Source organism: Sebastes umbrosus, chromosome 15 (assembly GCF_015220745.1).
Source record: "Sebastes umbrosus isolate fSebUmb1 chromosome 15, fSebUmb1.pri, whole genome shotgun sequence".
NCBI lineage: Eukaryota > Metazoa > Chordata > Actinopteri > Perciformes > Sebastidae > Sebastes > Sebastes umbrosus.
This window is the reverse complement of record NC_051283.1, coordinates 21,266,489-21,291,440: the sequence shown is the minus strand read 5'-3', so window position 1 is coordinate 21,291,440 and position 24,952 is coordinate 21,266,489. Positions and strand designations below refer to the sequence as shown.

The 24,952-nt window shown below is 40.0% G+C and overlaps 1 protein-coding gene across 1 annotated transcript; it reads right to left on the bottom strand.

Moving 5' to 3' along the window:
* Positions 1 to 24,952, bottom strand: dennd3a (DENN/MADD domain containing 3a). Its single transcript, XM_037795587.1, has 30 exons — positions 24,788 to 24,952; positions 19,950 to 20,040; positions 18,993 to 19,148; positions 18,698 to 18,833; positions 18,003 to 18,118; positions 17,785 to 17,915; positions 17,576 to 17,687; positions 17,330 to 17,449; positions 17,027 to 17,125; positions 16,798 to 16,917; positions 15,559 to 15,674; positions 14,847 to 15,002; positions 14,642 to 14,738; positions 14,438 to 14,541; positions 13,323 to 13,528; positions 13,087 to 13,246; positions 12,170 to 12,326; positions 11,668 to 11,890; positions 9,589 to 9,668; positions 8,591 to 8,770; positions 8,234 to 8,404; positions 7,012 to 7,141; positions 6,547 to 6,654; positions 3,903 to 4,000; positions 1,745 to 1,899; positions 1,302 to 1,368; positions 1,026 to 1,098; positions 801 to 919; positions 552 to 689; positions 1 to 402 (listed from the first exon to the last, which is right to left on the bottom strand). Exons 2-30 carry the CDS (start codon positions 20,028 to 20,030, stop codon positions 214 to 216), a joined length of 3,798 nt encoding a protein of 1,265 aa, XP_037651515.1. The 5' UTR covers positions 20,031 to 20,040; positions 24,788 to 24,952; the 3' UTR covers positions 1 to 213.

Genomic DNA, 24,952 nt, shown 5'->3' with positions numbered 1-24,952 from the left:
ACACTTCATGTAAACCTGTCGCTTCACGTGACCGCCATGTGATTCTTTCATATCTCTGAGGTGCAGAAGCAAGTCGAGGTTGTGATATTGATCTGCTTTCCAAACACAGATCTTCACTCCTCCTCTTCTCGCTGAGGAAGTCTCAGAGTAGTTTTTTTAACGGAGCGATGGCTCCAACATTATAATGAGTCCATTTCCAGATGGTCTACCGCTCTACTCCACCTTCCAGATGGCAATCTTTCCGTCTTGTTTGCCAGCTCCGCTGAGGACGTACCGATCCTCCGCGGAACAGAGCGCCGTCACTTTGTCGTTGTGGCCGTGAAGCTCCTTCTGGACCTGGTGGCGATTTGTGTCCAGGATGTAAATCTTCCCTTTGGTAGAGCTCCGGCCGCCGACCCACACCTGGAGAGAAAAAGGAGCATTTTGTAAAAAAGGACAGATAATGTGGTTTTATTTCACGTCACTGCCAGAATTATAATGCATTTAAAGGTGATTTTAAAGTGTTTCATGTGTGTGTGTGTGTGTGTGTGCATCAGTACTGTATTATTAACCTGGTCTTTAACTTTGATCAAGCAGAAACATCCGGTGCAGTCCTGTAGAGTCACGCGGTGATACGGTTTGGAAGTGTCCTTAATGTGCCAAATACACACTTCTCCTGAGTCCCCAGAAACACTCCACAGCTCCTCCAGCTAACATGCACACAAACACATTGAGGGAAAAGGGTCACACTCAAATGCAATACCAAAACACACCAATACAGAGACAGATCAACTCAGTGTGTGTGTGTGTGTGTGTGGTACCTCAGGTATCAGCAGTATCGAGCTGAATGTAGCCGCGGATCCTCGTTGTTGCTCTAGTAGATTCAGACGATGTTTCAATAAACCGTTCCTCCACACCTCCATTATATTGTCACTGGAGCCTGGAGAGAAACAAAGAGAGACACAGAGAGAGAGAGATTAGTCAATTTCCATCATAAACTCTCAGTTTCCTGTATTAATGCTCCAGCGAAAGAGTGTGAGACTTACAGCACCACAGTGTCCCGTTGCTGCTGTAGACGGACTGCAGGCGGCCGCAGGAGAGGCGAAAGTGCTTCTTTGCCTGAGTGAATAGTGACACAAAACTCACAATTATGAAGTGAACATCTTTGGTTACAATAACAAGAAGAGGGAGGAGCAGTCAGCGTGTTCATCTGACAAGGTTAAATGAAAAAAATCCATAAATGAATCTGTAAACTATTAATTCAAGATTATTTTATGACAGTATTAGTACTTGAAAAGAGAAAGTTTTGGTCTGAAACTGACCTGTAGTGTCGAGACGTCCCACACCATGACGCTTCCCTCTGCGCTGCAGGAGTACGCCACCTTCTGGCTGAAGAACATTTGAACACTTAACAGGTCACTCTGATGCAGAACTGATTTACACGTAGAGCTGTTGCAGCTACTGAAGACGTCTCTCACTTCAGCTCAGTTAAATAAAATTTAATTCAGCGGCATGAAAGTTCAGAAACAATATTGCAAAAGTGTGAAGTTACAACACGGTTAGATGACTCAAAACTGCATTTAAATCGAACAAAAAAATCACTAACATCATCAGTAAAGGTTGCTTTCATGGGACTAAAATAGGCAACAATGCATGCCAAGGTGTGCTGATATTAAAGATAAGACTATTTGAAATAGTGCATGTCAAGTTTTGTGACAGCACAGCAGTATTTTTTGTCAGTTGAGGTGATTTGTCATCTACCGACCTGTATTTGTCTGTGTCAAGTGCCAGTCCGGTGACCTCCGCCCTGTGTTCAGTCAGCTGTCTGTTACAGACCATGGCCACCATGCTGATGATGTAGATAACAGAGTCCTCAGAGCCCATCCAGACCTGGTCCTTATCAACTCCCAGCATACAGTTCTGAAAACAGAGAGGAAGAAAGACACGTTACTGATCAGGAGTCACACAGCTACAGGGGACGTAACAACCAGGTGTCTACAGACGTGAGAGAATTATAGGTTTGAAGACTAAATATGGAAACATTCAGGTTCAATTTTTGGATGAATAATAGGAAATCATGGGTTATTTTGAAATGGAGGACAAAGAGAGAATGTTGAGAGGGCTCACATGTAGCCTACATGCTCGTATTTTACATCAGTGACACTAGTTTCCTTTTAGAACAATAAGGTAAGTGATTAGTTGAATAAATAATTAATCAATTGACAGAAAACTTTGATGATTTACTAATCGCTGAAATCATTTTTCCAGCAAAAAATACTAAACATCTGCTGAATCTAGCTTCTAAATTGTGATGATTTGCTGCTTTTCTTTATCTTATGTGATAGTTAATTGATTACTTCTGGGTTTTGGACTGCTGGTCGGACAAACCAAAACATTTTCAAGACATCACCTTGGGCTTTAGGCAATTGTGACAAACATTTTTCTGCAGTGGTGGAGAGAACTCAACGTACTGTGACTTGGGAAAACACCTACATGTGAATTTGCTCTTATTTTCTTAAGGTGCAGTGTGTTAAGTTATTTTGGCCACCTTTCTTTTCACTTTTTTCTGGCCTTTTATGGACCAAACAATTCACTGATTAATCAAGAAAATAACCGACAGGTGGATCGGTAGTGAAAATAATCACTAGTTGCAGCCCTGATATAAATAAAGGTTGACCTACAGTAGGTCTGTTCCTAACAGGTAAGTGTACCAAGTATGTATAAACATAAGTATAAGGTTTGCATAATGATAAGCATTATATTGGGCTTGGGTTTAACAGATATTTAGAGTTTAGTATGGGAGGAAATTCATTGTGCAATACTTAAGTTCTCCACTAAGTGGTAGCATTGTCTAATAAACTACACCTAGCTACTACACACTGTCCTCTTAACACCAGTACTGCACATCATAGTCTGTTTTTTCAAACTTAACCAACATAAAACTATGTGGGACAAATGTATTAGATTGCAGTTGTTAAAAAAATGAGAAGAAAGAAAAATCACACAGATTTAAAAATAGGTATTTTCTATTAGCTTGCCCACAAAATGTCACTGTTATTTTTTTTATCAGTTGCTATTTTAATCATCCGTCATGCTTCAAGTGACTACTGTAGACGTAAGAGCATGGTCCAGATGTTTAATACGTGACCTAGTGGTGAACGGTGTGCAAATATTATGGTTGAGTCTAGAGAAAACAAGCACACACATACAGACACACATGCGTTAACATATTTCATGTGACTGTGACCTGCATGCTTGCAGTAGAGGTCAGTGATCAGCCCAGAGCCTTAAAACGTTACACTCATCCTGAACTTCATTTACCTTGAACATCCTCCAATTTGTTTGTTTTTTGTTGTGAAAGTCAATGTTTGCACAGAAAATCTTTTGGTCTTAAGGGGAATGAAAACTATTCAAAACACACTGTACACTCCCCGAAACATGTGGTTGCAAGTCCAAAGATAATACTGACACTGTTTGAAGTGAAGCAAAACAGTTTTATCTGTATCTGATGTCAGTGGCGCGCATGTGCTGCCGATTCTGAACAGCGATGTGAAGACGTCAAATACATCTCGGCAAGTCACTCAGTGATAGAAGAACTACCAAACCATCAAGTACACTAGCATTATTTGTTTCAATATCTTACTGTGAGCAATATTCACATGTTTTTCTACAAATGTTTTTTTCATTTTAGACAATGCGAAAGTTCTCAAATGCACCCGTGTTTCATGTTGTTTTAATTCAAAAACTTTGTCTAAATCAAATACAGTCCAAAATTGTAAAAAAAAGTGAAATACCTGAGGAGGTATGGCTCTGAGAAACTCAGTTTACTTCTATCAATTCACTGGAAAAATCTTATTCGGTTTTGTCACAACTCCAGGTTAGAAATCAAAATAAGTGTATGAAGTGTGTGTGTGTGTTTTTACCAGTTTTGCATTCCCGACATGGCAGGTGTGTGTGAGGGACCAGCTGGAGGCATCAAACACCATCACCTTCCCCAAGCTCACAGACACCCATAACTGACCTGAAACACACACACATGCAGTATTTATCAGTTATTTCTCAATACCTTATCGCAGACTAGTGACCTACAGCTGGCAGTGTTTACTCGTTCAGGAGGCCAAGAGGGAAATGTGAATATCAACGAACATTTTGAATGTAAACAATTCATATTCAAAACAATTTTTCCGCTGCCTGACTCCACCCAGGCTTCACCTAACGGTCAGATTTCCTCTAACGTATTTCAGCGCTATTTAAAAGCACCGCTGGCGGAAAGAAAAAGAAAGTAATATCCTGTGTTTCATAGGAGGATCGACAGAGAGGGACAGGAGAGAGAAAGAGAGAGTGAGGGAGGGAGAGGGAGAGAAGTAGGAGTGAACTGGCCTTATTCCAGGAATTCAATTCAGTGACCTATATTCAAACCAGAGAGTCAGGGAGAGGCAGGGAGGGGGATCTGAATAGACAGATTTGTTCTTTTCACCAACAGAAATGTGAGAGCTGACTGCTATGGAGGAACTGAGCAGAGTCTGTATATGTGGACATCACTGAGTATGAGTGTGCACGAGTGTGTTAGTGCTGGGGGTCAGCCTGCCACCAGCCGGGCATCTAAGTGGCCCCAGATGGTCGCTCCACTGAAGGCAACGGCTTTGTAGTTGTTTTTAAAGATGTCCCCTCTCAGTCTTCCTGCCACGTAATGCGCCGGTCTGTCTAGCCCCGGCATAATAAAGTCAAAGGACTGTATACAAAAGGCTAAACAACAGTAAACAACTCCTGTGTTTTAAGGTCAAAAGTGATGCCCGGGATTCCTGATGGGTGACAGATTAAAAGAAGAAATAGTGTCTTAGTAAAGTTTTGGGCTTCCACCAGCTGCCAGAACAGCTTCAGTGCTCCTTGGTGTGATGTTGTCCCAGTCTCTGGAACTCTACTGGAGGGATAAATACCAATTTTTTCAGAAGATGCTGCCTCATTTGGTGTTTTTATGATGTTGGTGAGAGAAACATCTAACGCATTATCACTCAAATCTCCCATAAGTGTTCAAATGTGTTGAAATCTGACCCGTTGTGTCTGTATTCATTATGTTTCTTTACTCATTTATTCAGGCTTTCCTTTTTGTTACTGGTCTATATATTTAATATCAGTATGACAAGTATAGTCATAAGTCATTTAATTCTCTAAATTAACTCCACTTGTTGAACACTTAACGCTCTCAGGGATCAGTAATTTCACTGCTAAACAATTTCTTACATGCAAGGTAAATGTTGCACCAAACCTTGACTTTTTAAAATGACTCAAAAGTAAGGCTGCAACTAACGACTATTTTCAATGTCGATTGATCTGTTGATTATTTTCTCGATTAATAGATGAGTTGTTTGGTCTATAAAATGACAGAAAATGTTTCCCAAAGCCAAGGATGAGGTCCTCAAATGTCTTGTTTTGTCTACAACTCAAAGATATTCAGTTTACTGTCATAGAGGAGTAAAGAAACCAGAAAATATTCACATTTAAGAAGCTGGAATCAGAGAATTTTGACTTTTTTTCTTTCAAAAATTACTCAAACCGATTAATCGATTATCAAAACAGTTGGTGATCATTTCAATAGTCGACAACTAATGGATTAATCGTTGCAGCTCAATTCAAAAGTAAACTACATTTTTCCTCTATCGATATATCTACTGTCATACTTTTGTAATAGTTTTAAGTCAGTAAAAAACCTGAGTACATTTTGACTGTGCTTTTTTAATTAAAAAAAAACAGTAAATACAAACATTTTGAATGTTCTTCATCAGCATAGCTTCAAAAACCATTATTTGTAAAATAATGTATTTTGGGGGAGCTGTTTGTTACTACAGACAAGGAGCAAACTTTTATTTTGTAAAGCTTTGTTTTCCACATTAAATGAACTTAGTTTTAACTTTGTGTTCCTGCATTATTTCAGTACGGCTATGTTTACTAGGAGCACATTCTAGGTGAGCTTCTTCTTGCTTTTACTCTCTTGTGGAGTGGGGGTGCAGCAAAGTCAAGAAGGTCTTTTTGCAGAATTACAACCCAAAACATGGCCAAAGGTTTACTGTATTTATAACTGTTTTTTTTCCGAGAGAGACACAGCATCGCACCTGATGTTTACATGTTAACTACTGCCTTCAGAGAAATGACATTCTCTGCCTTATTCTGTGTTTTCACATGATTTCAAAGCTCTCATTTGAAAGGCTGAATTGTATATTTATGACAATTTAAACTTAGGGAGAGGCTTCCCTCCTTATACATTCCTAAATTTCTGTCAGACTTCCTTTTGTATTCTAGTAAAGGAGAGCGGGGGTTGAGAAACTTTATGTGCCGCTTTATGACGGTCTGTCTTTTTATGTTGGGGTGAAACAGAGTGATTGAGTGAGTGAGAGAGAGAGAGGTGATGACAAAGCAAAGTTCATGTGTGCACATGTGCCTCAGTGACTGTGTGTTGGTGTCACAGTTGAAACTCTGGATTGTGAAACTCCCCCGACAGCGAGACAGAGAGAGAAACCTGACACTTGTCATGGGACTGATGATGAGAACACTGAAGGTTACAGTTTGTACCTGGTGTGTACAGGAGAACATCTACAGCCTGAGGTGCAGCGAGCTCCAGCGAGGGGTTGATTTTGTGCTTCAGCGTCTCCGCAGTTGTCTTGGGAACCATCATCGGCACTAGACACACACACAAACCGCTGTTAAAGACAGTCAACTAGCCGGTCACAGGTGGTGAATGTACAGACACGCACTGAAAACCCCCAAATAGCAATAAAAACTCTGATGAGTCATTACGTACGAAGGAACAGTTTCCAAATGATCTCAAACAAGTCCTAACAAATGAGTGCAAATTGCAACCAAAACCAAGTCATTAACCACCTTCATTAGCCTACATTAATTGCGTTTATTTTGTGTATCAGAGAAGCAACCAACCCGAATCAAAGAAAACAGAATGTATAAAGCCGTCCATGTTGACACAATGAGTGGTAAAAGTAAAGCAAACAGGACAGAATCTAAAACAATAATCATCACCACCTTCCGTCTTGATGCGGTCAAAGTGAGCCAGCTTGGAGGCAGCGTAGATGGCCTTACTGCTCTGAAGGCTGCCCACCACTGCGTCCATTAACAAGGCGTTGGTCAGAGCCTGCTGCATGTACTGGGGGTCCTGGAGACAGAGATTTATTTAACATTATATTAAAATGACATGTAGCATTAGTGGGGTTGCTAAATGCAAAATCGTTCAGATGGTGATACAAGCATGAAATTTTGTGGTTCACCTTTAGGATGCTTATTAAGAAATTAAAATCCGATATGGCCGCCAATGCAATTATCCTCATATAATCAAAACAAACTGTCCAAAATTAATATTTGAGGGGTCAATTCCTATGTGTTGAAACATGGAGATTATATTTTCACAACATCTGGGTTTGTAGGATGGATTTATTCATAATTTAAGAATAAAAGAGTAAGACATTTTATGTCTCAGTTGCCTAATATTTTACTTGATGATTCGGGTTTCATGGTAAGTAGGCATTCGGATGCATCGTGTATTTATTGAACCAAAAGGTATAAAAAAGGAGATTGTACAAAACATATATATATATATTCTAGATGCACTTATTGTCAAAGAGATGTGGCCTCTATGATTAGAATTAAAAAATATATAAAAAAGACGGACACTTTCAAAAAACGTATGTTAAAGCAAGACTTGAAAATTGATTTTATGGTGTGGACAGGCTTTGATAAGATAAATAATATGTCTTGATTATTTGGTTTAAATCTTGGTGCAATGCTGCCAGATTTCTTGACAATTCTGGTCAGACAAGCCGGATGTACATTCATAATATGCTGTAGTGGAGTACAGAGAATCTTAAAGTGAGAACAGAGAGTAACCATTAGAGGAGTGAGAGACAGAGATGTTACAGTTACATCATCTGGTTTCACAAAGGAAACCCTCCGTCTCTGTTCAAGTGTGTGTATTTATGTACGTGCACGCTTCAGGGAATTTTCAACCACACCTACCGGTGGTCAGTGAAGTTCACAATGACTGGCATGCACACTCACACACACTGAGATACGTAGATAAAGGCATGGTGTGAGTAATAAAAGCACATGATAACTCACCACATTCTGTCTCATGCATATATTCCCCTCTTTTCCGTTTCTCCCCCACGTACAGTACAGTACAGTACAGTATACCCTCATACTGACACACTCATACGCATACTGTACATACACCCTTCAGTTACAGCTCTACCTTGTGTTGGTCAGCCATGTTGCGCCCGGCCCACATCTCTTTGACCATCAGGTTCCACAGCTCAGTCTCCGTTTTCAAATTGGCCTCGAAGGTCTCCTTCCTGCCCTGAACACGCAGCTTCAGGCTGGGGATTCGCAGCAGCAGGAAGGGAGCCGAGGACACTTTCACATCCTACGGGAAAAGAGAGGAAGACAGGATCTAGATCACTATGCAGGATCAGCAGATACTCAGATTGAACCTGGTTGTCTGGCGACATAGCATTGTTGAAAGTACTTTTTTGAACTCTCCTCTCCTCACCTTTCCTCTGCTCACCTTTATCTCATTTGTAAGTACTCATTGTTCTTCCTTTTGTCTCACCTCTAAATCTCGGTACTGTGCCACCTCCACGTATCCCGGCCGTCCATCGGTCAGCAAGAAGAGCCGTCGCTGAGTCATGGCGATCTTCCCCACACCACGGCTCGTCTTGACAGAGGAGGACAGCTTGAAGACGCACTCGGTGGGCTCGATGTGCTCCAAGACGGACGCTGGCAAGCACACCTGAAAATAGTTTTTTTAATGATGGGTCTTTATTGGCATTCATGTTAAAGGATGTTAAGAATAATACATTTATACATTTTACACAATTTGTAAAATTGCACACACCCTAAAAGGTTGTTGAATTCATTGATTTAATGTATCAGAAATAACTATCTCTAAGCTCTTTTGGTGTTTTACTTGATGAAACATGAGTTTGAAAAATCACATTCATTCAGTTTGCGGTTAAGATAACAAAATCAATTGATATTATTAATCATATCAATCGTTTTGTTCATTTCTAACTCTTAATTACTGTTTAATTTACTCATAGCTCACACATTGCAATATTGTTTGATGCAATGTTTTCCACCAATATTATTAGGTTCCTTTCTACCTTTCTTTATGACATTTAACATTTGTTTTAACAGACATGTAAATCATTTGCATCTTGCAAGACTTAGAGCAACTCTCTCTCAGTTCTCTATCAGATACAGGAAATCTCAGCTGTGGATTACCATCACACTGCAACAGTCTTTCTCTCTCACAAACTTACATTTACAAATAAACTAACTAATACAAGCTCTAATGCTAAAAAAACCCAAATCTTAGTTATTGATGTTTCCTGATGCTGTTTGTATGCCTTTACTGTAAGATAAAATAAACTTATGATTTCAATTATGATCAGCTGACAAGCGCAAAATTATTGATTTTCCATCTATATGTCAAACTAACACATTACACTGTGAATGCGAACATAACTGCAATTGCGGAGGCCAATACTGTATATTGAAGATTTGGGCCTTTAAGTTGTGTGTTACATGTAAAACCTGCATACAGACCTCCTGTGCCTCCGCCTCTGTCTCCTTCCAGATGGTGTAGAAGACTCGAAACAACTCTGGACCAACTTGCTTCTGATGACCTGCAACAAACACACACACACACACACACACGTTCAACATCAGGTATCCTGTAATACTCTGTGTTCAGCACAGCCAGATGACTTGTGACACAGAAAAGCTATAATTTGATCTCAATTTACCCAGAAATGGTTGACTGAGCAACATTTATAGAAATGTTCAGCTTCATACTCTCTCTGTCTCTCACACACACACACATACAAACATCTGGTAGCTGACTGGGCCAACTCCTTTTCCACGCAGTCTAATCTGCCAGCATGCCTGCAGAGTGAGCAGTTGGGGGTTGTCGTCCTAACTGTACGTTACAACAAAGAGTTCATACTGTACAGGACACAGCCCATGCACTCCCCCGCACCCGACCGACACCCCATACAGCGCTCTGTTAACTGCCACTGAGCATAAAGTTTAGTAAAGGGCAAAATTTAAATGAGAAAGACTTTCTTTTTCAAAATTCTCAAATCAAAATGCAGTCCGAAATCTCTGATAACCTCTAACCAGGGGCCAGTTGCGTAAAAATAGTCCTAGTCTTTGTCTTAAATATAACTTTAAGTCAGACTTTCTATAGACACTTAAATGTACTGGTTACATAACGCTTCCCTATGAGTGACTAATGTAAGACTGACTTAAATAGCTTTTGCAACAGCGACACCACACCAAGTATGGGACAAAATAACAAAAAAAGGAAAAAGCAAAAATCCAACGGTCATTAAAACCGTTAAAGATGTTCAGAAACAATTCAAGAATATGGTACAAGAATCTCAAAAAGTTATCGATAAACAGTCTAAATGGTTAGCAAAAATGAGCTAAAAGTAATAGGTAAACAGTTGAAATACTTGGCTCAAAAATGTATTAAAGTAATGGGTTAACAGTTGAAATAGTTAATTAAAAGTAATGGATTAACAGTTGAAATAGTTAGGTAACTTGCCATAGCAACAAAGCTCTCACCTCATGCTAAGCCATGGGGAGAGTTGGCTAAATCTGAATATTTATGCAACGGACAGGCTTAATTAGACTAGTCTAACCTGACAATCTAAGGCCAAGACTAGTCTTAAACTAATGCAACTGGCCCCTGTATCTAAATATTCCACCACAATGAGTTACTCAAGTCAAATTAAAGTAATAAGTGAAGTCAAGTACTCTGCAGTTGGATTTTCTCAGCTGATAAGCAGGAGTCCAACACTCTCAACAGTCTGTATCTCTTTCACCGGTGCAGCTCAGAAGAGGAAAGGAAAACTCTCGTAAATTCCCTCTTTCCAATAACATACTGTGGAAGGTGAGATAAGCTCTCACTCTAACCTTTCTTCCTGAAGAATACATTTCCAGCTCGCAATTTTGGCTTTTGAAAAAGTACCTCATCTCTCTTCTTTCCAAACGCCCTTCCTCCCTAGTAGCTCTTATCTTAAATTCAAAACAAATACCACTCACTAACTACTCTGCCTATAACTCGTATGACTCAAACATCTTGTCCTTCCCGTTTACATGCCTAATCTGAGAAACAGGAATGTTGTCAGGTCGCTGCATTTCTCACGCTGAATGGCATGTAGTTGCTACTGGTTGCTTGTGATGTTTATGAACTGTGGTGTTAAAGTCAGCTCAGTGCGTCATGATATGTAACTTTTAAAATTTGCCATTTCACACCAGCTAAAGGCCATGAAATGACCACTGGAGCCCTGGTTACACCTTCAACACCAAACAGCCCCGCATGACAAACGCTCTTTCTTCAAGAAGGGCTGAGGTAATGATTAACCTGAGGAATAAATGTTTGCCTGGAAAAAGGGAGAAGGAGGGGTGTAGCGAGATAATTGTGTGCATGAGTGTGTGTATGCTGAGGCCGCATGTTTGAGGTTGTAAGAAAAGTTCCTCAGGATAGCCTGTTTGATCAAAAGAACAGAAAAAGGCCTCAGCTGCTCTCTCAAATGTGCATTTATATTACATGGTACGGATTTTACTGTGTAAACACACACGTATATGTGTGCATATGCAGTATACTGCACTACTTACCTACAGTGAGAGCGTCAAAGAGTCTATGTATGGTGCCATGGTCTTTTACGATGCCGGACTCCTGGATACATTTCACAAACTCCTCCAGCTGCATGTATTTTTTCGGCAGCTGGAAACGCTTAACGGAATCTTCCTCGTGCGTGTTGCCGTTACGCGCCAGTTCCCGCTCCTGGTCCCTCTTGACCCGACTGATGAGCCATTTCAGCTCTGGCCGTTTGTCCGTCTGTGGAGAGAATTCATCATTACAGTGCTTATCAATATGGTTATTATCATCAGAATCATCACAGAAGTTCTGATGCAGCTCAGAGATTGTGAATTGGGATATTGATATTTTTGTTATTTGATGTGTCGTACACCTCAACAACAATGTGACTGCTTAAACTCAACGTGACACAGATATATAAAAATCAGGTGCAGTTGATGCAATTAACTGAAGTGAATCCAGATAACAGCATTTACAACTAGCAAAGTACAGCAGTGTCTTTATTTATGAAGGACTGACCTGTAACCGTTCAGCTTCTGGCAGAGAGTCAACCAGCGTCTTCACCATCTGAGAGGGGAAGATGTCCGAGTCGGTCTTATAAAGACTCTGGAAGTCCTCCAGAGCGTCCAGCCGCTTGTTGGACACAGTGTTTACCAAACCTCGCAGGTAGTGGTACCTGGAAAGACACACAGATGGATCGGGTTATTTTAGTTGTCTAGAAGTCAGTTGGTTTGCTTGAGATGCAGATAATCTGTGTGCGACTTCATTTATATTCAAATAAAAAAGTTTTCACCTGATTTATTCCAACTATTTAGGTTATTTTAATTTTGTCAAATTTAGCATGGTGCAATTCTCAAATGGATTTCCAAATTATTCACACAAAATGATGCAATCATCACGGTATGAATGTTTAAATAAATGTCACAACTCATGGTATATATAACCTGTTTTTCTAGTTTACTAGTTCCCTAAAAAACAACAAAACAATGACTCAGCAAGAAATCTGACAAGAGAAGCGTCCGCCTCAGAAAAACATATTTAGCATTTTCTGCTGTGTTGTCCGAGATTTGCAGTTTAAAAAGAAGCTAAAGCAAACAAGAGCACACTGCAATAAGCACATCCTGCAACATCATTTTACAGCATTTTATTTACTTTATTTTAACATTTATAGTGAAGATTCTGTTTAGTGTTGAGAGTCAACGTCTAAAGCTCATGGTTCAGGAAGTAAAACTTAATCTGAGCGTGTCACACACAAATAGAGTGCCAAAAATAATAATATATCAACATCTGTATCAGCATTTCTTGATGTAAAAATACTTTAAATATCAAAAAACATTTAGAAATTAAATTTCAAATTGTTTTTTTTTATTCAGCTAAAGTATAAAATGTGAAAACAACATTTTCTCTACTCTGTCAGTTTTGTCTCCTCCCAGTACCTGGCCAGCAGAGCAGATTCCTCAGGTAGTGTAGCGTTAATAGCCTTCCCCAGCAAAGAGACCATGTCAGAATAGTAGTTCTGGACGTAGTGATAGGCCAGCGGAGGCGGGAACTCAGGGAGGCGGAAAATCTTCACCGTTTTCGGAGGAGACTTCAACCCTGGAAGGTGACAAAGGAAATTAGAAACAGTTTGTCTTCCACTCTCCATTAATCTGTTTCCTCCATCAGTACTGACCGGCATCAGGAGTCATCTTCTTGAGGGAGGCTGGTCTGTTGGAGCTGATGGCGGTCACGGCATCGTTGGCAGGTTGATCCAGGTTGGGCAGGCTGGCTCCCAGCCTCTTGCTCAGCCTGTCGTTGGGGCTGGTGTAGCTGGTGTAGCCGGCCCGGGACAGATCAGACAGGGGAGGACGCCGTGGACTCTCCGTCATCGCACGGTTCCTGTAGAAAGACGAGGAGGAGACAGATGTTGAGGTTGAGGTCGTGCAGACAACGAGGAGACATCAGTTAGTTTTAAGAAGGTTTAATTATGATCTTCGTCAATATTTATATCATTACATGAAGGCAATTATGAGTGTTTTTATCAACTGAAGGTTCATTGAAAAACACCTTAATGTGTCTTCTACACTGTGTGCATTACTCACTCTCTCAACACATACAGATGGAAATGTATAAAAACCAAATGAAAGCTGTTTGTCCTGCTTTTAGGGCTGCAGCTAATGCTTATTTTTATTATCTATTAATCTGCCAATTACTTTCTGAAATGTTTTATATTTTTTTTGTCCCTCTTGTATTGCTCTCTTGGTTTGTGCTCTTGTTTCCTAACATCTTGCTTTTTAACTGCCTCGTCCATTGATGTGTATACAATTGGCCAAATACATTTTAATTGTACGTTCTTTTACGCCACTATAAAGTTGTTATTGCAAGAAAAATGGGAAAATAAGATTGTTTTTATGAACATATGCAGACTGCATTCATTGATCACCTGCAATAAATTAATAAAAGGTGATTGATTTTCTCCAACAGTTTAAAACTTAGTTGATCATTAACTGTTTATCACCTAACTGTTTCAGCTCTACCAGGTTTAGCAAGTATAGGAACTTTGGGGCAGCAATAACGCAGGCTAAGAGCTGGCTTATGCTAGAAAATAACTACTTTATATGACTGTGTGTCTCATGTGAGGTGAGAATTCTCACTCAGTGTGTAACCTGAAATGAAATTTCAAAATACACTCGTTTTCACTGAAAACAAACTACCATTTTTTTCTATTTAGCTTGCACTTTTATCCCCTCAGTGTTGCCTGGTTACCTCTGTCCCTCGGTTATGACATCACAGCAGCAGATATCATACCTGTGTGCATGGTTACGCGTGTTCTGCTCCATGCGGCTGAAGGTGTCCTGTTTCCTGTTCAGCCTGTCTCGCAGGAATGAGTGAAAGATGTGTGTGTCTAACGCCTGGGGATGACAACAAAGAGAAGCCATGCAGCACAGAGTGTCAGAGTGTGTGTGCTAGTGTGTATGTACAGCATGTGTGTGTGTAAATGTGCGAGTGTACCTTCTTGTAAAAGATCTGGTCTGCTGGCTCCCTGGTCCTCAGAAACTCCTCGCTGTTAAAAACTCTGTGTTCATGGTTTAGAAAGTCCTGGACGCCTCTGAGAAAGTGACGAAAAACGACAGTTAGATAAGAAATACAGAAAAAATTGTTTAATTCTGACTCAAATTAGTCTCACAACAAAAAACACACATATACAGGGCGTTACCTGAAGATGTTGACCACCAGCTCCAGGGCGATGTTTTGTATCTGTGTGTTGAGACGTGTCTGCCAGTCTCTGCGTTGGCATCGCAGGGTGTTGACATCGGTGCCCGCTCCAAGGTGACAAAGCTCCAAGTCGTAGTGAAGCTGGAGACACTCTGCCCTAGACACACAGACATCCACAACAGCCTTACATGACCTTTCTTTAATTCAGTCATATAAACTGTGTTCCCTTTGTAATTTGATTTAACAGGTATTTAGGCGGGAGATTTAATTTGACTTCCAAATCTGTTGCAGCTTTGATACAAGCCGCGGCTCTACTGCAGGTTCCAGTGCTAAAATGATTTCAAGTAAACCTAAATTCTGCTAAAGTTAGGCACGATATGAGATGAATAAATCCCTGTTTTTGTTATCTTTGCCACCATCTTGACACTGTGCACTTTTCTAGTTGGTCAATAAATGTAATTTGGATTTCATGTTTGCTCTAGGTGCAAGCTGGGAAAGGCATCAACATCTCTACTCGAACCTTTCATCTTGACCAAGGGGATGTACTAAAGGTAAAAACACTTGCACACACATTTGATGATTCCTCTGTCAGTCTTTTTGCCTGACATTTGTGTCTGAAACTGATCAGAATTGAATTGCAGTGTTAAATAAAGCCATGAGAATTTATAGCCAGCCGTTTAGTTTTACACTGTCTGTGTTTGTGTGTGTGTTACCTTGACATAAAGCTCTCAGCTGCGGCCTGAGGGATAGCTGGGAGGTCAATGGTTTCAGACCATGACGACTGAATGATGCCGTCATCAACATTCACCAGAATTAGTTCCTCTGTCTCCTATACACAAACATAAACACACACACACACATACATGTATTGAAGGTACAATGGGAACAATTCATGACAATGCACTCTCTGTTAGCCTAACAGACATCTACTGTTAAATATGTGAACTAAGCTTCTGTAAGACACTGAATAAAGATGAATGCAGTATTGTTAAATACTGTATGTGAGCTCAAACAAGACAATTACACAACCACTGGTCATTTGAATTACACGCTAGCAGTTTAAACAATACTTATGATAAATGGCCAAGACATTATAGAGCAGAGTTGAAGCAGTGTATCTATTAATTCCACTGGTTCTGACAATTATGTGTAAAAAATAATTTCCGTCAATAAAGAACATAAGATTCAATCATAATCCTAATATGTCCTCCCTAGTATAGGGAGGAGTTTGGATATTAAAGGAACAATATGTATTACTGACAGCTAGCATTTAAAATAGGTAACAGCAGTCCAAATTCAAATCATTGGAGCCGTCGCCCATCCGCTCCTCTGGTGTGACTGATAGCAGCTCACGTTTTCGCAATTTCAGGGTTACCTTTTAGACATGACCGTGTTAGCCTATGGCCAGCAGTCGAAATCACTTCACCGACTGTGCGTCTTAAATTCTCGCTGCCTTGATAACGCAGCTGCACACGGACCACAGAGAGATGTGCCGAGGCTTTTTAGGTCGGGTAGAATCTAATGTTATGTTATGTTATCTCTGTTGATTCAGTCCGTTTGCTGGCTTCTATGGCTGCAGAGGGCTGTGTTTGTTTGCCAGTTTGTTTCATATGAGGCAACAGGGTGATGAAATGGGCATCACACCAGCCAAAACAAAAACAGACGTTCTGGACCGGTATGGAAATATCAAAGGAGAACATACTGGCTGTAGCATTGTTGGAGAAGCCAGTATTTCAATTTAACATGTTTCCTTAATCTCTGACGACATATCATGGTCATTTTATGATTCATTACAACTGAAGCCAAAATCCCCAAACACCCAACACTGCTCCCATCATCTTGGGCAAGAAAGGTCACATTTTTCGACATGACTTGACCCAAAGCAAGAAAGCCAAGTCTGTAATCCTTGATGTTGATAAGAAAGTCCTTAGACAGTGAATGCTTGTACTCACTGCAGCGACCTCCTCAAAGTGACTGATATGACAGCCCATCAGGAAGGCTGTGGGGGCCATGAGGAAGTCCAGCATTCCTCGAGACAAGACAGGAACATAGGGCTGCTGCCAGGACAGAGGCTGGAAGAGAGGTCAAGAGAAACACACAGCAGATGAAACAACTGATAAGGGCATGCTGCAGGAGGTTAATACTGCAAAATGTAAGACACAATGTCCCTCCTTCACTGACCTGCAGGTAGAGAAGCAAACTCTCTGCGACCAGAGTGAGTCTGGCCCAGTCGGCAGAGAAGAATACCAGCCTCTGCTCTTGAAGGAGGCAGGACAGCACCTAGAGAGAGACGGGCCTCATAGGGTTAACTGAACATTTTAATATGTAGGATGTACTTTATGAAAGGAAGGACCTGCCTACACCTCCTTTCACCTTGTTTCTCAAAAAAATAACCATTAAAAACAGTAAAAGTACCTACTGTATGTATGACTAAATACATATATTTGACGTCACTTTAAGACTTCCTCTTGTGTTCTGCATTACCTGGAGCAGTGTTGTGTGTGAGAAACAGAGGAAAGGAAGATGCAGGTCGATGTCGATAACGGGGCTGTCCTGGTTCTCCCTTGATGGAAGAATGATGTGGAGGGGACGGAGGGTGAAGGACTAACACACAGAAACACAAGAACACACACATTACTGTAAAGATCTAGCAACTGAAATAGATCACACAGAGACACAAATACAGAAAATATCTCAACTGAGACAGAGAGAGAGAAAGTGTTTTCTCACCACATGTAGCTGTCCAGGAGGCGGTAACGGAACGAGGGACAGCTTGGCTGAAAATTCCTTTATGGTCTCCTCAATGTCGGCTTGTCTTGCAGGCCGCAACTGGACCAGGAGACTGAGAAGGTTGGAGACAGAAACTGGTTTGTCACCAAATCACCTTAACCGAGGTCAGGCTGTCCATCAGCTCTACTGTATTGAATAGAAATGGTTACCATGACAAGCAGTCTTTCAGAGCGTTGTAGTAGGGGAACTTGGAGATGACACACAGAGCAAAAGGGGTGTAGAGGCGGGACTTTGATGAATTCCACCTGTGGCCATTCTGGACAGATCCTTCCTGACAGGACTGACAGGGCAGACAGTAAATGAGAAATGACAATCATTGTTCGTTCAACGTGGTTTTCTGTTCGTGTGTGTGTGTGGGTGTTTGTACCTGCACAGCTCTGTAGTACTGCACGACAACTCCATGGGTTCGGTTCCCAAACAGGTCGGTAAAAACCAGGAAGTGATAACTGTCTTCTCTCGGCTCATTGGCTAACTGAAGACCACCTATCCAATGGAAAGCAAGAAGTCTCTAAGCAGAGTTGAACTGTATGCCGCTTTCATGTCATAAAGGAGTTACATTCACATCAACATCCAAGTTGCAATAACATCTGGGAAACTCAGAATTTTATCATCATAACAAAAGATAAGAAGGATAAGAAGGCGCTGCAAGTCTGCATGGCAGTGGTGTGGTTTCAACACGTAATCTACAATGTGGACATCTAGCAGGTTAGGGATCCATGGCAGTAGCTATTGAGGCAGCACAGCGAGATTACAACTCAAGATTATGATCTGGGACTTTAGTTTGCTCTTATGCCAGCCTGGCAAGATCAGTCACATCATGATATTGTCTAGTCTGGTCGGTAGAAGTAAAGGTTTGGACATGTAATGACATGCGCTAAAGAAGTAAGCAAAAGCATAACAGGCTAAATTAAAAACTTGAGAAATAGTCACTGCCAAAAAACGTGTTGGTCTTACCGAGGTAACAAACTGTTATATTTACAGAACAAACAGATTTTTCACCATTGTGTTATTCAATTCAAAACATGGTAATGTTAAGTTTGTTTCAGAGGAAACACACTATACCGGGGAAACAGAGCTGCGGCAGAGCGATGAGGTCCAGATCCTTTGGAACACTGATGTCCTCTGTTGCTGAGGACGACTCAGTACGATTGGTTGTTTCTCCATTAGGCAACACCTCCGCAGCACGATCTCGCCTCTTCTGCAAACAATCAGAAAAATAACACATTTGGATTTTATTTCTGAATGTGATCAATAAAGAATACCTGCTAAATGTGATCCAACATGCCCAATCCTTTATCCACACGAAAGGTGTCTCAAATTGACCATTAATGTATGAATTAGTATTTAAATTGTTTACCTTTTTGATGAAGCTCCTCCTCCTCTGGACGCGACTGAAAGCTGGTCCAATTAAATGGCTGGAGTTGGTCTCCTTGAAAACAAATGGCGGGGCGTGGACCTGCAGCACCTCAGCTTCCAACAGGGGCAGTTCGTTTAACTTACTCTGTTGATGGAGCTATGACACGGTTAGGAAATATTTAGGGTTATAGGTTTGGCAACCAAGAAGTCACTGTAGTACGCATTAACACCCATCGCAAAATCTATTCTAATGTTTTAATAAATTGCATATCTAAGCTGTACCATTAAAGGGATAGTTTGGGTGTTTTGAAGTGTGGTTGTTTGAGGTACTTATCCATGTTAATGTTGTGAATATGAACAAGTATAAGCAGAAAAAACATTCTGAACTATGACAGTATTTAAATACAATGTTACTACTTTCACAACGCAAATAAAATAATTCGAATTTTTATTTTTTGCAATTCAAAAAGGGCAGGAAATTACAAAGATGGCTAACCAACTGGCTTCATGGGAAATATTACAACTTTTTTAATGCATCTAACCAATCAGATCTACTGAAGGCTGGGACTACCTGTGTTGTAGACTACAAGTGTGTCCTCTCTTTTATCTCAAGAGTATCAAGAACATTGTACTCAAATATACTTGAACTTAATTGTGTATTTATTGTATATCATAAACCTTTATTAATTGTATACCGCTATTTCAAAGTATGTGTGTTAGATTCCATGTACACCAGTCATTAACATGCACTTCCTGTTCATATAGTGGAGGTTAAATGCCCCTGTGCAAAGTCCAGGTCCATTCAATAATCTGATAGCAGTAGTCTCCACTGTTGTGAGCCTACGTTGACACAAGAAGCATGCAAGGTGTAAATGCTGACAACATCTGTTTGTTTGCATACTTTTTTATTTGACAGTGTGCCCATGGTTTTGTCTTGTGTGTATGCGTGTGTATATACCTGGTATATGTCTCGAAGCTTATCACTGGGCGCTCCAATCACTACACATGCCTCCAGCAGTCCAGACGGGAGCTCTGCCATCACACACTCTGCCAGAAACACACACACACAGAGTGAATTTAGATGAGATGAGATCATCATCGCATATATGTGTCAACCGCCAGCAATTTTTGTACAGGCTAACATTTTTTACTGAGGTAGATATATCCCTGCAATATCTCTGGTTATTTTAGGTAATTGCTTTCAGGTATTTAATTCACCCTATTATCCAAAAACAGACAATCCGATATTGTTATTTTACCTGTAAAGCATTTCTCAACTGAATTTGGAGATAATTTACTATATCGTGATATATATAAATACAACTACTCATGCTGTGGTAGAAGATTTTATATTTATCACCCACCCTTTCTATAATTACAAAGAACCACTGGCAAAATCTGACAACACCGACGATGACGATGTCAGAATGAGGAGAAGGAGCTGTGGTGATGGGTCAAAGGTTTCATATTTTGGCCGTGACTCACAAAATACTCCCAAACCAGATGCTGATCTCATCTGAGTTCCAGTTTTGGAAATCACAAAATTAGAGCTTGAGCAATCTAGTTTGTAAAATATAGCATTGGTTAAATTAAAAACAGCAGAATCTGAGTAGTAGGTCGTACTCACGTCATTGCACGCATCACACACACCCACACACACGCAGACAAAATCTCTTTTCCCGCAACTTCCTCCAGATGTGTGCTGACACATTCAGACACAAAGACTTATCTGTAAACATCTAACTCACCCAAACACACACACACAGGGTTTTGGTCACTGATGCAGTGAACCAGTTTTATCATCAAAGTGAGAATCACAGACGGGAAAACCACGTTACTATAACTAACTGTACCGGAAAGTGAATTATCTATTCTGATTCCTATTTGCAAGTGCATAAATTCCCATGCGGATAGGAGGGGGACATGTCTCCGTCATTTTTCAAAATCTAAATTTTGTGCCCCACTAACTTTTATTGATTAAGTTTCTCTAATCTACATTTTTATTTATGGTTAATATTCTCCTAAAAATACACCAGAATTAAACATCAAAGATATGTCAGTTGAGCACAGTGCCCTTTGTAGTAAAGATGGAACTACAATATTATTAGGGCTGCCCCCTCTGAGTCGTTTTACTTTAGTCGCTCGGTCATTTTTTAATGCTTTTTTCATGCCGAATGACGTATTTCAAAGAAACGTATGAGCTCATCTCTGGTAAACACAAGATTTAAAGTGGTGCTTTTGTGTGATTCTTTGTGGAGAAACTCAGTTTTACAGATACGTCGATTAAATCAACTAATCGATTATTATACAAAATTGTTGTCTTGGGTCATGGACAGCCCTAAGTATTACATATTATGATATTACAAAGTCCTTGTCAGAAGTTTTTCTCCCTGCTATCTCTCCCACTCTGACGGGCTGTTCCTCTCTGCCTCTCTCTAGCTTCAATCAGACTAATCATTTTCCTTGTTAATTGCTTCTTTACCCCACAGAGCTGTCATGTCTCAGACAGACAGAGTTTTAAGATCTGGTGTTTTCTGTACTATACCTGCTCCAATATGTGTATCCTGATGTATTGTTCACATTTAACAGTAACCAATCTAGAACAGGCTCATATTTTGACGGGGTCCTTGGCATGAAAAAAACGTTTCATATTTTGGTTATAACACAGCACTAGGGCTGCCCCCTCTTAGTCGATGTATATGCTTTTTTTTCATGCTGTATGACTTAATTCCAAGAAGCTTATGAGCACATCTCTGGTAAACACAAGATTTAAAGTGGTGCTTTTGTTTGATTCTTTGTGGAGAAACTCTTTTAAACTTTTACAGATCTGTCGATTAAATCAACTAATCGACAAAATCTTTTCTTTGGTCATGGACAGCCCTAAATATTACATTAAGTATCTATAAAGGTACGTAAAATGAATCTAAGTAGTCCTTGCCTATTTGTGTTTATTCTCCTCCTAAAACACAATGTGGATATATACATTATTTTTTTTCAACAAAATCATAATTCCCATTTTTTTTAATTGGTTGAGCTACTGTCCATGACACATACCCCCTCTCAACTGCAGAAGTACCCTCGTGGGGTACACAAACACTTGTTTGACTATCAGAGAACTACACTGTACCTTCCTACCTATGTGGGTCAGGCAGATGCTCGAATAAACATCTGACTTGCATTAGTTGCAGCTACAGGCAAAACCCAAGGAACTGCTCTCTGTCCTTTCCCTTTCATGTCTCTCAACTCTCCTCTACTGTCCTCTCTAACCCTCTCTCATCTCACCCCCCTGCTTTTCCCTTTATCTACTTTTCACCTCGTCTTTAATCCCACATTCGTTCCCTCCTTTTGTCCCCTTCTCTATTTTGCCAGTTTCTCCTCTTTCTTCACCTTTGACACGCTTGCTTTCTTTCTTTCTTTCTCTCAAAGTCTTCAGGCCATTCCGGCCTCTGACTAACTGCCCTGCTGTGTCACGGAAACACACACTAACCTATTCCCTGAAAACCCCTCATTTCGAAAACCCTGTGCGTGTAGGAGCGTGTGTGTGTTTACTCATAAACCCGACCAACGTCTAACGTTAACTGGTCACACACACACTCAAACACTTAATAAAATGCAGATGTCATGCATGTGAGACTGAGACAGACAGAAGGAGGACAACAACACAACACAAGTTCACATTGTGTAGCTTTCAGAATAAAAGCTTGTACTTCATTTCTTCATTCTACATCGTTTACAACGATTCCACTAGAAAAACAACACTAGAGTGGAGTAACTCTACCATCAATATGCCTAACAATAATAAAGTTAAGACTGGAGTGGGGGAGTTTATCTTTGAGGAGGTAGCCTCCATGCAGACATGCAGAGGCTGTCCAGGAGCTTTAACAAACAAGTTTGTCTTCATATAGTTCAGAGAGGAAGCTGCTTTTATGCAGACGGCAACAATTTCACCAAGCAGTTGCTGGTGAGCAGCCGATATTTTATAGAACTGAGTAAAAATGTGTGGAAGAAGGCTGCCTCCAAAATGGAAGTGGTTAAGAGAAGTGACACACTTGCAGTAATTAAAATAATTGTAGATTTCTGTAGATGTCAGTTCTGACAGTCTTTGTAAAGTTTTAACAATATTTTCTAAATTTAGAATCAGATGGAGTTTTTAAATTGGATATTGGCACCGTCCCATGGACAGTAAATGGGTCAATGATTTTGCTGACCCATTATTTTGACTTCCATTTTTGGGTTCAAACCAGTTAGCAATAGGGATGCACTGATCAGACTCTTTTAGTCCAGATACCTATAGCGATACCTGGGCTTTGGGTGTCGGCCGATACAGAGCACCGATGCGATACCAATGTGTAATCAATAAGCTGTTGTAAAACAAAATGTAACAAATAAATTAATATCTAGATGTACATTTACTGAATTTATTATTGAAACAATAAATCGTGCACCAGCAACTTGGTAAAAAATTACAATTCAAGTGTTAACTGTTTTTAATGCAGCGACAAATTGCTCAAAACTTATAAAGGAATTAAAATTACAATATATAATGTATGTAGTATATAAACATAGAATTGAATGGAATAGCTCACAAATACCCGATCCAGCTATTTTATTTTTTATTTTTTTATTTAACCTTTATTTTAGTTAGTCTCATTGAGATTAAGAACCTTTTTTCCAAGGGAGACCTGGCCAAGATGGTCAACAGCAAGAGCACAAAGTTGCAGACACAAATAGAGATAAAATACAATTCACAAACACTAAAGCACTAAAAATTTGCATTACAAGAGAACTATCTAAAGACAAATGGGAGGGGCGCTAGGGGGGACAAAAAGGAACTTTTCTGTGAGTCAGCTGTACAACAAGCGGGATAAAAACATTAGCATGCCATAGAGTCTGCTTCTAAAGCCTTCATTTTAGATTTAAAAATGTTTAATGATACCAGCTCCTTGATTTATAGGTCATTGGTCATTATAGGTATTTGATTCTGTATCGGCCCCGATATCCGATCCAGTATCGATATCCGATCCAGTATTCATCCCTATAGTTAGCAATGCTTGAATTCTGACTTTAAACTGGAAATACTCATCTACTCTATCTTGCACCACAGGGCTGCACAAGTCATCTGCACTTTCTTTGCAAAAGGGAGCCTCTGACTTCAGTGAAATCACAAGCACAGCACGTTCACAAGTGTTTACTAGGCTGGGACACAGGAAGAGGGTGCACTCTTAAAATAGGGTGACATGTCCCTTTAATGGGAACCAGAAAACATTTACAAGGCTGGTTTGTGTTAAAACTAGAGCTAATAATTCATGACAGGACCAGTGGACAAAATAAAAGAAATGCATGTAGGAAATTACCATTTTATCAAGACAATCATTAATATCTTTTACTGCTTTTTTCTTTCCTCTCTTTGCAACACTGTGCACACAAAAATGTTTTTTATTTTAATGCATACACAACCTGCAAACTCACTATTTTGTTGTTGTAGTTTTGGAAAAGTGTAGTGGAAAAGTACTAAAATTGAGCAACATGTGGTTATGAGCCAATAAGGCACTTCCCTTGGATGCATCATGTATAAACAAAGTGGAACTGTGCAAACTGTTTTTAAACTCGCATAACAAGTTAATTTAAGTTAATTAAAACGTCTGTAATGTTAATACACAGAACATTAGACCATTTTATAACAATTAACTGCAATTACAAGTGTAAAGTGAGCTACATAAAGGACATGAAACTGACTTGTTAAGACCAGTCGAGCAAGATTCTCAACACAACAATGTTAAAATCAAAAGACTGACCTTAAACTACTGGATCATCTCCACAGGACACATGTTCGGTTAATAGCCACACTGAAGAGAAGTTTAGCTGTCATTAATCTGTTAACAAGTCTAAACGCTGACTTACAGTACTGACTTCTTCTATCTCTAACTCTTACAGTACACACTGTGATTTGCTGCTGCTGGT

What these genes read in the sequence shown, in the direction of transcription:
- dennd3a (XM_037795587.1), bottom strand. Translation starts at nt 20,030, where the DNA reads ATGGCAGAGCTCCCGTCTGGACTGCTGGAGGCATGTGTAGTGATTGGA. An exon ending in CTGAAAGACTGCTTGTCATG is followed by an intron (nt 17,688 to 17,784) that starts GTAACCATTTCT and finishes CAACCTTCTCAG; the next exon opens with TCTCCTGGTCCAGTTGCGGC. An exon ending in CAACGGGACACTGTGGTGCT is followed by an intron (nt 920 to 1,025) that starts GTAAGTCTCACA and finishes GTTTCTCTCCAG; the next exon opens with GCTCCAGTGACAATATAATG.